Consider the following 14,596-nt stretch of genomic DNA (forward strand, 5'->3'; position numbering starts at 1 on the left):
CCTCCAGCCGGGGCTGCGAATTCACGTCACATCTCAGCGTCGCCTTCTGCTAACAACAAACAAACATGTTTATTTCATGAAGATGGCGGCGAAGGGGAAACTGTGAACTAAATGACTGTCAGAAACATCGCCTCCATTTGTAATATGGTGAGTATCTTGTTGATGATGCGTGTTGCTCTCGATGTGCCTGCAGGTGCACTCGGACCTGATGCGTGCTGATGGACCGGAGTCAGTCACCTCCCCTTCTCTCCAAGGCGCGCCGACCAGCCTCAGCCCCCCCCCCCGACACACAGCAGGCCTGCCTTATGAGGATGTGTCTGTGATGTGTTGGTAACAATGTTAAATATGGTGGTGACAGACACTGAAGTGCGTCTATTAGCCCCCCCGTGGTCTTGCTGTCTGACCTTACCGCCACCAGTATCTGATGATCAGCGGTGCTTCATCCTGTCGATGAGGATGGCTGGCGTGACGCCTTCTAATCAGATTATTTCTATTGCGAGCTTTCCTTCAGATGAGTCACTTATACTGTACTTTCTTTCCTCTCATTGGGAGACAGATGATGATTCAGTCAATGATGTGTCCAAACCTTGATTTCAATACATTTGTGATGTATTAAACATTTAATCGCAGATGAATGGTGCATGGCAATGAGATTTTCATTTGAAAATCTCATATCTCAAACACTAAAAATTGTTTTAGTGTTTGAGATATGAACACTAAAACACACCTAAAGCCTAGAATTAGTAAACATGGGGACCTTATATCTGTACTACCGTTTCCCACACTCCTATAGACTGTTTAAAGCTCTTGTGTCTCACATAAGTCCCAGACTCACAGAACATAGCACACTTCCTGATGCCGTCAGCCAATAGAATGCGCGTACGGTGTCACGTGACTGCCTACCAAAATCTCCAATGAGGTGAAGTCACAAGCTTTGATGCGCGAGTGCGCACTGTGTGTGTGTGTGTGTGTGTGTGTGTGTGTGTGTGTGTGTGTGTGTGTGTGTGTATATATGCGATGCCGACGGGTCGTGATGACCTCATTCGTGCTTGATGTTATCACAAAGCAGGAATGAACTGTGTCAGGTGCTTTGCCGAACACACCTGACACAGTTCAACTTCTCCATAAAGCATTTGAGTAATATATTTGGTGCCGTTTTTATTCAACTGGCTGCTGTTTAATAATGAGTGACTCAAATGCAACAATAAGGCATCAGGTGTCCGGAGGGGTCGAGACGATATTTCATTCTGTTTCACGGAGAAGCATTGTTCAGACTTGAAATCATTTTAAGATCTATTGTTGGTTTCATATCGGACTCAGCATGTGTGTGTGTGTGTGTGTGTGTGTGTGTGTGCAGAGTACTGACTCTTTCCTGCACTGCAGATAGAGAATGTCAAATGGAACAAAGAGATATTCACTGCCTGGTTTGACAGAGAGAAATGAAAATTAATGAGAGCCAGATTCTTCCCCAAACTGAACTGGCCCCTGTTTGCTCAACAAAGCTGCGGTTCTTATGTTAAACTCTGAACTCTGACAAGTTAAGTGGTCTGTCTCCAGCAATCGGGTGCTGGCAAGAAATGATGAAGACAACCTAAAATATTCTGTCACAAACCGGTGCGTTGGCTTTTGGATGGATGGATATTATCAATTATACTCCATGAAAGAGAGGCCCTTAATTTTGTTTTATCTTGGGAGTTAGAGTATCAATATGTCATCTTTTTGCTGATATCTGTGTCTTTACTGATGATTTGGCTTTTTATTTATAAAGTCAATAAATAAAGCGTTCATTTTAGTTTAGTAGCTTAAGCTGTCTTTAACTTTAACTCTGTGTAAAATGTGTTTATACGATGAGATCAAGCGGATGACGAGAACTTAAAAAAACATTTTGGTGACTGATGTTTTTGTTTCTGCTCTGTCAGGGCACCAATGCCTCTGCTCTGGAGAAAGACATCGGCCCGGAGCAATTTCCAATCAATGAGCACTACTTTGGATTGGTCAACGTGAGTATCACTTAATCCTCTCGTACATATCAAAGGTCAGTGCTGGAAAAACACTGGTGTCATTTATCAAAATAAGAGCTTGGGAACTCTAGTGAGTCATGTCTACTACTGGGCTGCAGGGATTGAGGGTAGCAGTGTTGTTTGTGAGCCTATTGGCCAATCTCTACTTCACCCAACAGACCGTTCTGTTATTGAAGTATTCACATAAACATCCATGTTTCCCAACACGGTCGATTCAGTGTCTGCCAAGAGAAGACAGCAGTTTGAGCCCATCAGTAAATTTATCCACCAGTTAAACATGATTTTAAAGAAATGTCATGTTTGGTTCTCCGTCCCACAGTTTGGAAACACCTGTTACTGTAACTCAGTGCTTCAAGCTCTCTACTTCTGCCGGCCTTTCCGAGAGAACGTGCTTTCCTACAAAGCCCAGCAGAAGAAGAAGGAGAACCTGCTGACATGCCTGGCCGACCTTTTCCACTCAATCGCCACTCAGAAGAAGAAAGTGGGCGTCATTCCACCCAAGAAGTTTATCTCCCGCCTACGGAAAGAGAACGGTGCGTTTATACTTCAGACAGACAAAGCGTCTCGAATAGATGAATATTAACATTCGTACTGGCGTTGTACCGGTGTCATTGCCAGCCTCCAACAACTTCATTTTACACAGTTTAGAGTAATTCAGACAAACATGACTTGTTTTCGCACTCTTTATTGCGATGTCACCTAACCCACTGTGACGAGGGGCTGCTGACTCGGCTCAAACACAGCACCTTCTCTGATTCTCACATCAGTGTTCAGTCATGCTAGCTGCAAACCATTTCTGACACAAAATGATTTTGGGATAGATGTGTGATGTGACAATCCAGCGTTTTCCAGAACAAAATAAGTCCACACTTTGGAGCGCTCGCTCCAAAGTGTGGACTTATTTTGCTTTGAGAAGATAAATTTAGTTTTCAATGCTGATCACAGTGAGATAGAGAGAAGACAGTGGTAGGCAGACATGAGCGTATGTGTGTGTGTGTGTGTGTGTGTGTGTGTGAGGCAAAGTGTGTTTACGCGTTAAAAAGATTTTCAAGGTTTCAAGAGTTTGACAGCTGACAACCCGTTTGTGGACAAAGGATTTAGGAACAATCCAGGAGAACAATCCACATCTTACGTCTGTCTTGTGAAGCACGAGACATTTATTCCACTTCAGTCCAGTTGCAGAATGCACTTTGATCAGTTTCACAGCCTCCTGATGAAGATATTCCTGAAGTTTCCACAAGCAGAAGAACTGGGCCAAAGTTTTTATGTATTTTTATACCGGTGAGCTACAACAACGTGGCATTGTTTACAGACCACCCCAGCACTCCACTTGTTTTATCAGTGAATTTTCTGAGCTTTTATCAACAATACACACCACCTATAACGGGTGATTTTAATCTGCACATTGACAACATCTCTGACCCGTTGTCCAGAGAATTTTTCAACCTTTTAAACTGCATGGATTTTAATCAACATGTAACACAGCCGACTCACAACAGGGGACACACCCTGGACCTGGTCATAACCTATGGCCTGTCCATTGTCCTCTGTTGTTGACCTGGCTGTATTCGACCACGACTGTGTGTATTTTAACATCACCAGTTTTAGACATCAGGAGGCCCCGGTGAGAACGGTGAGGAAATAATAATAATAATAGACCTTTATTGTCCCACAGTGGGGAAATTTGTGAAACGCTGCCTTACTTCCGAAGTGGTTGCAAATTTTGTCGAGATTTTCCAGAGCACTCCTGCTGAAATTTTACCCTCCACCTTGTGATGCTATTGTTAACAATTTTAATAGTAAATTAAAATCAACATTGGACTCTGTGGCTCCACTTTTAACTAAAACCATACTATTTATAACTGGTTTCATTCTTATCTCACAGATCGATGTTTCTTTGTAAGTATGGATACATGTTCCTCCAGAATACATGAAATTAGGTGTGGGGGGCCTCAAGGGTCAATTTTAGGTCCAGTTCTTTTTAATCTTTACGTGCTTCCCTTGGGGGATGTCATCAGGAGACACGGTAACAGCTTCCGTAGCTATGCCGATGATACACAGCTGTACATCGCCGTGTCTCCTGATGACTCAGGGCCAATTGATGCCCTTTTTAACTGTATTTTAGATGTCAAGTCATGGATGGGAGAGAACTTCCTACAGCTCAACCAGGACAAAACAGAGGTTTTAGTTATAGGTCCTGAAGGCCAGAGAGAGAAACGTTTTACCAAAACTACAAGATTTTAAACCCGCACAATATGCAAAGAACCTGGGCCTTATTTTTGACTCTGAGCTCACTTTTATTCCACGCATAAAAAATATTACAAAGATAGGTTTTTACCATCTTAAGAATGTAGCCAGAGTCAGCCAGTTTCTCTCAGGCCAGCACGGAGGTGCTGATGCATGCTGTTACCTCCTGTAGATTAGATTATTGTAATTCCCTGCTCTCTGGTCTTCCCAAAAAGAGTATTCATAATCTACAATTTCTACAAAACTCAGCCGCACGCGTGCTGATGAGGACCAGAGGGCAGGAGCTCATTACACCAGTTTTAAAATCTCTGCATTGGCTCCCCGTCCGCTTCAGGATCGATTTTAAGGTTCTCTTACTAGTTTTTAAATGTCTTAACGGTCTTGGACCGTCATCTATCTGACCTGCTTTTATCGTATCAACCCTCGCGGACCCTGAGGTCCTCTGGCACCGGGATTTAACCATAACACGAGTAATAACAAACACCCACGGTGATCCTGCATTCAGCCACGATGGCCCTCATCTGTGGAACAGCCCCCCAGAGAACCTCAACCTCCTTTTCAAAAGGAAGCTCAAAACTCACCTTTTTAAATTGGCTTTGAACTGATTTCTTTTACTCTCTTATTCCCCTCATCTTACTGCTTTTATCCCTTTAATCATTTTTATTTTATTTTATTTATTTCTATTTTTATTTATTTTATTTTAAGCCTTGTGCATTTTATTACTTTAACATTTTCTAAACCCCAACATTTTTATACATTTCATCATTATTGTCTGTTTTTACTCCATGTCTTAATCTTTTAGTTTTTAGCTCCACTGTTTCCTCCTGGGGGCCCTCCACACCGGGAGTTGTGTCTGGTCTGCCCACGGGGGCGTCGCCCTGGGGATCCCTGTGTCAAGCCATGTTAACAGTCTGCTTACTCTGTGTGTGTGTGTGTGTGTGTGTGTGTGTGTGTGTGTGTGTGTGTGTGTGTGTGTCACTTTTTATTGTATGTTTCATTATTTTTAATTATGTTTTATCTTGTGAAGCACTTTGAGTTGCGTTTTTTATGTATGAAAAGTGCTATACTGTATAAATAAAGTTTGATTTGAAGTTTGATTTGATATCCTCTGGATTGAAACCAGCAGTTTGTGCTGGCAGCTATGTTCAGCGCCGCTGAGGGAATAGAGCTTACAGACGATCAGTGCTTTGCTAAAACGAAAGCGCTCTTAATGGAACACTGTCAGTTTATTTATGATTCACTTGAAGTCAATCCAGAGCGAATCTCCCATGTTGAAAACATGACCCAAGGGCAGTAATTGTGGGATTAAATTAGGATTACTGCATCAGTAAGAAGGTCTATCCGCATCTCCACTGGTGCACGACTGAGGTCAGGATCTCCATACGTGGGTGCGTCACCAGATGATGTGTGTTGTTCACATTGTGGAGACGGACATGAGATTTTATTCAAAACTTTGTGAAGTGTGTGAACCCAAAGATGAGAACTTCTACTGCTATTAATGTCACTTAGTTAATGACCTGAATCCAAGTGAATTGATTAAACCCATTTAGTGTATTTTGAACTCCTCTCTCTTAACCTTCTGTCACCCCTGTACTCGTTGTGATATTGTTTTCCATAAGAGAGGTTTTTACTGTCATCTGTGCCTGAAGTGTCACGTGGATGTTGTTTTCTGTGCCACACATTCGTGTTCCTGCTTTTCTCCGAAGCTCCTTTTCACGTAGTGCTTCGCAAACTGTAGGAGCGTTTTAATACAGTCTGAATATTTGGGGTGAAAGGCAGGTGCGTTGTCGGTGGTAAGGTCATTCAGAGAGGTGGAGCTGACAGAGAGGCTGCCTGTTCTCTGCCGTTCACATTGAGGAAGCTCTTTATGTGGCAGAACAATGCAGTCCCTGTCAGGCCAGGCTTTGGTCAGCTACCTCCTCTCTGGGCTGTGTTTCTCTTTCTGTCCCGTCCTTACACCCCAAACCCAATGGTCTGGGACTTGTTCTGATGGATGGTGTTGGATGAATGGCGCATATTCAATGGAAGCATTTTAAGTGGGGTTGAGCAGGGTACTGGTTTCAGACGAGTATCCGGTACGGATGAGGCATTTTTGACGATTACGAGCACGATACGAGTAAAACTCGTCAAAACTAATGCTCGTGCTGAAGGAACATCCTCAGAACTGATGAACTTGTTTTGTTTTGTTGGACGTACGCGGTGCATTTTGACCGTTTGAGTCGTGTTTTTTGTTTGGTTTTTTTTAACCTGCTTACTCTTAGTTTGACACTTTCTCACTTCATTTCAAATTAATAATTTCTACACTGTATAGATATTTTAACTGTTACATAGCGCACACACACACACACACACACACACACACACACACACGCTTGCTGTCTCTTCTTGTGATCTAGACATTGATTTGAACCTCAATTCTGAGGCTGTTCTGTAAATTATTTTTTTTTTTACAAAAAACAATAAATATAGCAACTTCTGATCAATCCACATCAATTTCAGACTTAAAATAATGTACCGATTTAAGCCCCACCCATTTCTGGTCAAACCACACCCACTTCCGGTGTAAGTCACTCCGAGTACAGACATGGATACAGATAGTGGTGTACTCGCTCGACCCTAATGTTCAGCTCCATTTATCATCACGAGGATCCTGAAGGCATCTTTTGATGCTCTTGTTTCCCTTTGGACCTTGATGGCGGCGTTTCCAGCGCTGCCCTTGAAGATGACAAACACGACAAGCACTGATTCAAAAGCGAATCATATCCTTTGAAGCTAAATTTTCTGTTTATTCTTCGTTTTTGCTTCACTAGTAGCAAATCACTTGAAATATGGTGTGTTTGTTGTAGAGCTGTAGAGGTGCTGGAACAGGGAGTGGGTTACCTTTGGTCAGATTCTGGCTGTTTCCCCCCTGTTTCTGATCTCTAGCTAAACCAAGCCAATCAGCTCCAGGCTGATTCCTAACATTTCGTGGACAGACACAAAACTTCCGACTCATAATGAACGACCACGTGAGTGGATTTAATGATTTCCGGTAATCAGTAAATGTTCAGAATTAAAGCTCAACGTAACTCGCCAAACATTTCCACTGCCTCTCTTTCCCTCCTTTCTGTTTCTTCTCTCAGATCTGTTCGACAACTACATGCAGCAGGATGCCCACGAATTCCTCAACTACTTGCTGAACACAGTGGCGGACATCCTGCAAGAGGAGAAGAAGCAGGAGAAGCAGAACGGACGCATCAAGAACAACGGCACCATCGTGACCACGGATGCTGAGACGGAGAACAAGACGGAGCCCACGTGGGTCCATGACATCTTCCAAGGAACACTGACCAATGAGACGCGCTGTCTCAACTGCGAAACGGTGTGTGTCGCTGGTCCCGGTAAAATAGTTTCATGCCCCTGTGTCACCCTGAATAGGAGTTCTGTTCTGAATACGTCTGAGAAAGGATTAGTCTTTTGCAAAGATGCTGAGAGCGTTCACACCCGGTGGCTCAGACTACCTACTTTACACCAGACCTGCCAGAGGCTTTGTCCTTAAAATTCTGAGGGAAAGGAGTGGGACGGGTTGCCCTGAACAACCCCTGTAAACAGACACAAAAGCTACTGGTTCTAATGAGAATTTCAAAGGCTGTGTGTGTGTGTGTGTGTGTGTGTGTGTCGCTGTGTGTGGCTGTTTGTCACAGTGGGTTTATCCTCGCTGATTGAGTCAAAAGACAACAACAGTTTTGGAACCCCCCCCCCCCCCCCCTATATTGCTCTTTTTCTGACAGGTGAGCAGCAAAGATGAAGATTTTCTGGATCTGTCGGTGGATGTGGAGCAGAACACATCGATTACACACTGTCTCAGGTAGTATCGATTCATTCACGCACCTATTCACAGTTTAAGGCTCGCAGGGGAACGTATTTGTTGTGGATAAATTATCAAGCCTCCTGTGGTGTGTAATCTCCTCCAGGGACTTCAGTAACACAGAGACTTTGTGCAGTGAATACAAATACTACTGTGAGACGTGCTGCAGCAAGCAGGAAGCACAGAAACGGTCAGTGAAGCACTAACACGCTCTAATCCATCAGTGTACACACACACACACACACAGCTCTGAACATACGTGCTCTCTCTGTAGGATGCGTGTGAAGAAGCTTCCCATGATCCTTGCGTTGCATCTGAAGAGGTTCAAGTACATGGAGCAGCTGCACCGATACACCAAGCTGTCCTATCGAGTGGTTTTCCCCCTCGAGCTCCGTCTGTTCAACACGTCTAGCGATGCAGTCAACCTGGATCGCATGTACGATCTGGTGGCTGTGGTGGTTCACTGTGGCAGGTAGAGTACACCACTTACCAGTTCAGTGCTAGACTTCATTACGGCTGTTCGGTTTGTAGCTATATTTTGTGTTTGGCCGAGTGTTTCCTCAACTTAGACGTCTTCCCATGCGTTTTTGTCTGCACTGAGTTTTGAAAAGTGAAGCGATGGTTTATCTTTTTCTTTATTATCTAAAGCCCTTTCTACATAAAGACTCTAGTTTTACAGCAGATTTATGCTGAACAAACGAGGGTTAACACAAGACAGCCGCACTTACGCTCCTGTGACCTGAACTCTTTGCATGACATGCGTTTTTAATTTCTCTTTGCTGTTTGGGCTGATTGGGAGCTGATCAGTGTAAAAACAAGAAGCGTTTTACGTGATGTAGATTCTGAGAAAAATGATGACCACAAATGAGGACATCCATTTTAAATTTGTAGACATTTAGACAACATGTAGACATTTTCTTCCTCTTCCATCGTCAGCACTGGGTCTATCAAAGACTAAATGGCAAAAAAATACGCCAGCATAACACTATGAATTTCAGTGATGATTGTCACAGTTCTCTCCGAAGATAGCGGCCGCATTAATGCTCAGTATTTGCCGAAAACACGTAACACTAATGCCAAATCCTAACTGGTTTCAGGATAAGTCAGACAAACTGAGCTCTGTGTGTGCGTTGCACCGATGACCTCAGCATCTGCTTCAGGGAGACGGATGAAATGTGATGTCGGAGCTTTTAGATTGCAAAATCTGCACAAGAGAGAGTCACTGTTTGTCTCTGTGTCCTCAGTGGCCCAAATAGAGGTCATTACATCACCATAGTGAAGAGTCATGGCTTCTGGCTTCTGTTTGATGATGACATTGTGGAGGTGCGTCACTCTGAGTCTCAGCCTGTTATTGTCTGCTCAATGTTCTTTGACTCATCTGTTTGTACATTTCATGGTGTTTGTATTATCATTAAGCAGCATCTTATTTGCGTTGTGTAGAAAATTGATGCCCAGGCTATCGAGGAGTTTTACGGGCTTACCTCAGACATCTCGAAGAACTCTGAGTCGGGATACATCCTCTTCTACCAGTCCAGGGAGTGACAGAAACTGGATCAGTGACACAGGAGAAGACTAGATAGGATTTGTTGACCTTCATCTGAGGAAGATCCAGACTCCTGCCATCTTCATCCCATCCTGCTCTTGTTCTGACAGTGAGGCCTCTCTGACATATGCGCCAATCCTGTTTTCCAATCCAACCCACGGGTTCTCTCTCTTCATCTTTGTTTCTCTGTCATTTGCTTCTTGCCTTTAGTCACCTGCATCTAGACTGCACTTTAAAACAGAAGCAAAAATGTTCAGTTACCATGACAGAAACAAGAAGGAGTCTTCATTAATGAGGTGCTGCATGCACACGGTGCAGACGAGTGGGGGAAGCCCTCAGAGGGGCTGGTATGCATACAGATTTGTCTGAAATTGTACCATATCATTTATATACCCTACCACTCAAAGATTTGGACACACCATCTCATTCAGCGTTTTTTTTTTTTGTCTCTTTATTTTTAATTCTTCCTACATTGTAGATACAAACTGAAGACATAAACACTACGAAACAAGAAATGTGGAATTATGTAGCAAACAAAAAAAATTGTGAAAGAATTCTGAGTAGGTTTTATATTTTCAGTTCCTCAAAAAAGCCACCCTTTGCTTTGACAACAGCCTTTGCAAAACCCATGACCTTCTCTCAGCGAGTTTCATAAATATTTACCTGAAATAGTTTCTATTTCACTGGTGTGACTTATCAAGGTTCACACATGGGTTTTTTGCCTTCTTAATTGGAATTGAGACCATCAGTTGCGTTGAGTAGAAGTCAGGTTGGTGACACAGTTGACAGCCCTATTTGACAACTGTTAGAATCCACATTATGGCAAGAACCAATCATCCATTTTCTGTCACCGCTTTATCCGCTGTCGCGGGTTACGAGGAGCTGGAGCCTATCAGCCTCAAATCACAAGTTAACAACACGTCAGATTAGAGTCCAGACAAAGGCCACTCAGAGTTCTAGTAGAACACACATCTTTACATCAACTGTTCAGAGGAATCCGGGCTTTATGCTCAAATAGATGCTAAGAAACCACAACAAAAGAAAAGCAACAAGCAGAAGAGATCTATTTAGGAGAAACAACAAAAAAATTAGACCGGTGGAAATGTGTGTTTTGGTCTGATGATCCGATCAGAACAAAAAGTTCCAATTTGCGTTTAGTTAGATTATCGTTGGACAATGACTGCAAACACACCTCCAGGCTGTGTGACGGGTTATTGGGCCAAAAAGAAGAGTTGATGGAGTGTTTCGTCAGGTGACTTTGGCCTCCAGAGTCACCTGACCTAAACCCAACAGACGGTTTGGGATGAGATGGACCACAGAGTGAAGACAAAAGGTCCAACAAGGACTCAGCATCACTGTGAATCTAACACTGTTTAAAAAACCAGTTCAGGTGACGACCGTGTGAAGGTCATTGAGGGAATGTCAAGAGTTGGCAAAACAACCATCAAAGCGAAGTGTGGCTACTTTGAAGACTGTAAAAAAAAACAAGACGAGTTTCGAGTTTTTTCACATTTTTTGTTTACCACATAATTCTGTGTTCATTTATAGTTTTGATGCCTTCAGTGAGTTATCTACAGCGTAAACACTCATGAAAATAAAGAACCACTGAATGAGACGGTGTGTCCAAACTTTTGACCAGTAGTGTACATTGAAGGTCTACTTCCACCACCTCATTCAGACACGTAGGGTTTTTATCCCATTCATTTCATCATTTTAAATCGTCTGTGTCCCGGATGAATGCATGAATGCGTGTTTTAGACAGACACTGTTTAAATAGCTTAGAGATTTCGTGCATTTCCAGTGGTTCTGAAGCAACAGCAGGGCATTTGTTTTGACAAACCCATTAACTTTAAAAAAAAATGTTCCCTGTACCTGTTGATTTCCTTTTTTTATCCCATAAAGACTTGATCCCCGAGCTGCTGTCTGTAGATGTCCTCTTAGTCTCACCAGATGTGATCAACACGTTAAGACTAAATCAAATGAGTTCCTTCAAATCAGACCTGTCAGTGTAACTTTTTATTGTCTTAGAAATCCTAATTTATTGAGAAAAACATATTTATTATTGATGCTGACTATTGGGTCATTAAGGTGTGTGCATGCAGTGTGGCTCTGTGAGAGCTTTGTATGTCTAGGGTTTTAGAGTGAAGGACATGATATATGTAACACACAACCGACAGATGGTTTTATCATTTTTATTGTTTGCATGTTAAATAGAAAGAGGAACACGAAGCAGACGAGGAACAACCCAGAGTTTCCTAAACTTTTAACTGACCAATGCAAGAGGAGATAGGAGTTTTCAGAAGTGGATTCCCCTCTTAGGCCACTATAAAGAACACTTAATGTTAGTGCGTGTCTTTCTTAGCAGCTCAACCTTTACCCAGTGCATTGTGTTGGTGAGGATGAACAAGCCCCGTCTAACTTGTCTTATTTTATTGCCATGTTGAACTACTGTAGAGGTTGTTGTTGTTGTTGTTTTTTTCTTGGTTTGTATCAGAATTTGATGGTGTAAATTTTGCGTGACATTTAAACCCTTATTCATGTAGGGGTAACGTTTAACCTTCAACATTAACTCATAAAATATCCCTCCTTATACTGCTGGCGTTTCACCTTTGCCCTTTCTCAGGGTCCGTGCCCCACAGATTAGTGTGACAGCAGAAGAATTCTCATTTCAAACACGTCTCGTGTTGAATAAGAGATGGTAACAGGATTGATTTTGTTACCGTTTCTACTCAGAATTGTGAGAATTTGAAAGTCGTGGTGGTGAATGCGCTCATTTTTGACATCTTTCCCATTTTAGTCTGTTAGTTGGTGAATTCAAAAGAAGCACGTGCCAAACTGGAGTCCGAACTGACCTTGCAACAGTCCAACAGATTATTTTTGTTTGTAAAGATATATCTTGTACATATATATTATGTAGACAACACTTCTAGAAATAGGAAATATTTTTTTAAAGGGAAGATCTTAAAATATAAAGACACTCACTGCAAAGATTTTAGCATCACACGTACCATTAATGAAAGCCTGCAGACAAATACTGTAATGTTACAATCACCCAATCACATAATCAAACACGCTTGTGCCCAAGTCATCGTCTGTCACATGATTCTTTTGTTACCAGGTAGAACTGAACCAGGATAGAAAAGAATAGCAGGAATAGTCTGAGATGTTTTAGTCCTGGTTACCACGGAGATACTACTAATGTGCAGATCTTCCATTATCACTTATGCACTTGCCCTGACTGACACAGTCAGTCGTTGCACTTGATATGAATATATCGTACTGTGATAGCGTTGTACAGAGGAGAGCTGCAGAGTGCTGCTTCAGGTGGGGGTGGGGGTGGGGGGGGGTACAAAGACAACATGAGCTCAGTCTCCATTTGGCTGTAAACTGAAAGTGCACTTCATTTGTGATGAGCTCCAATGCTTTAACATAAACCACAGTTTAACACTCATTTTAAGTTTTGTTATGTCTTCTGTTCAATAAAACCATCATCAGCTACCTGACTGGAGTGTGTGTGTCGTTATTCTGCTGCTGGATCCAACACCAACCCAACTAATGACGCTCACATGAGCCTCGGCTCCGGACGCTGGCATGCTGACGCTGAACTAAGACCAGAAAGACAGAAAGTTATTAGATAGGTAGTGTGTACATGGTAAATGTCTTGGTGTGCTTGTTTAGTAAATAGAACATGTTTACCAGCTTTTTTGCTTACTGCGACCCAGTCAATCATCTGTTGTTTAATTAGTACTACTGTATAATTAAATATACCTGATGTGCATACTTGAATATTTTCACTGCAAGTTCAAATCTAATTATTGTTTTGTTTACACTTTTTTTTCCCCCACACATTTTTATAGACGTTTTCTTCACAGTGTGATTTTATATAACTATAATATTGATCAAATAGTACAAGAACCAATTAAATTTAAAATAGACTCACAAACACATAAACCCTAGATTCACATGATCCCTAGATTTATGTTTTGAAAATTTTACTACTTTCTTTTTGGTAACATATAATCTATGGTGGAGGAACATGCCAAAGAAGAATTTTTAATTGTTAAGGAGGTAGAGTGGCGGGCAGCTCCTTTGTGGAGCGCCCAAATGAGCAACTTGTAAGGGGGACGGCGCCTTGCTCAAGGGCGCCTCGGCAGTGCTTTGGAGGTGAGCTGACACCTCCCACTGTCATGTCAGCTCACCTCCAGGTGTTGTTTTGGGCAGGAGCGGTAATCGAACCGCCGATCTTGAAGCATTGGACGACCCGCTCTACCGCGCGCTCTACCACTGCCAAAAACAAATGTTTTCTGAAATATCTTCAGAAAACATATTCTTGTGTTGATTAAATTACTTTTGCCACTATCCAGTTTTTGTTCTATTTTGTTCCATTGTCCATTATAAGTACGCAGCTGTGTTCCTTTGTCACATTCACAAGTGACGGGATGTTATGTTCAGAGCCCTGTTTTGTAAGACTGACACGTGTTCCAGTCTTGTCTCTGTGTATTCATACTGTTTCAACAACTTCTGTGAAAACAGGGTGTTCCCAAGAGAAAATGTCTGTATTAGTTCTCAGAAAGAACGGAGAATAACACTAAACTGCCTGTCACTCACCCAGAACACAAATCTATTCAGAATGTATCTGTCAGAAACAATGGCTTGTGTTTGTCCTTTCACTGATGATTACACTAAATGCGCATCTGTCGTCTGAATATCCTTGAAACCTCAGCTAATCCCTCATCTTACAAATATACAGCTGTTTCAATGAAGTTAGCACGATTCTGTCTGTGCATCAATGCTTTAACCATAAACTACATTCCCCACAATGCAGTAATTAAGCTAATTTTATCTATGACAAAAACATTTGGAACAAAGTGAATGTTCTAACTTGTGTTTGATGTCATTTTTCTTTATGCACTTGGATAGTTTGATCCTTAGATTTCG

General features: G+C 42.2%; 1 protein-coding gene across 1 annotated transcript; it reads left to right on the forward strand.

Annotated features, from left to right (window-relative positions):
• Positions 1 to 7: 7 nt before the first annotated feature.
• On the forward strand, positions 8 to 13,149 carry usp46 (ubiquitin specific peptidase 46). The gene is made up of 9 exons (XM_068319615.1): positions 8 to 147; positions 1,920 to 2,000; positions 2,341 to 2,554; positions 7,391 to 7,629; positions 8,039 to 8,115; positions 8,222 to 8,305; positions 8,390 to 8,587; positions 9,360 to 9,438; positions 9,556 to 13,149. Exons 1-9 carry the CDS (start codon positions 112 to 114, stop codon positions 9,655 to 9,657), a joined length of 1,110 nt encoding a protein of 369 aa, XP_068175716.1. The 5' UTR covers positions 8 to 111; the 3' UTR covers positions 9,658 to 13,149.
• Positions 13,150 to 14,596: the final 1,447 nt, after the last annotated feature.

Source organism: Antennarius striatus, chromosome 7 (genome assembly GCF_040054535.1).
Source record: "Antennarius striatus isolate MH-2024 chromosome 7, ASM4005453v1, whole genome shotgun sequence".
NCBI lineage: Eukaryota > Metazoa > Chordata > Actinopteri > Lophiiformes > Antennariidae > Antennarius > Antennarius striatus.

Bases quoted from the DNA above. Each gene is read 5' to 3' on its own strand.
- usp46 (XM_068319615.1), top strand. From the start codon at position 112: ATGACTGTCAGAAACATCGCCTCCATTTGTAATATG. The intron at 2,555-7,390 runs GTGCGTTTATAC...TTCTTCTCTCAG, and splicing joins CCGCCTACGGAAAGAGAACG to ATCTGTTCGACAACTACATG. The intron at 8,306-8,389 runs GTCAGTGAAGCA...CTCTCTCTGTAG, and splicing joins AAGCAGGAAGCACAGAAACG to GATGCGTGTGAAGAAGCTTC.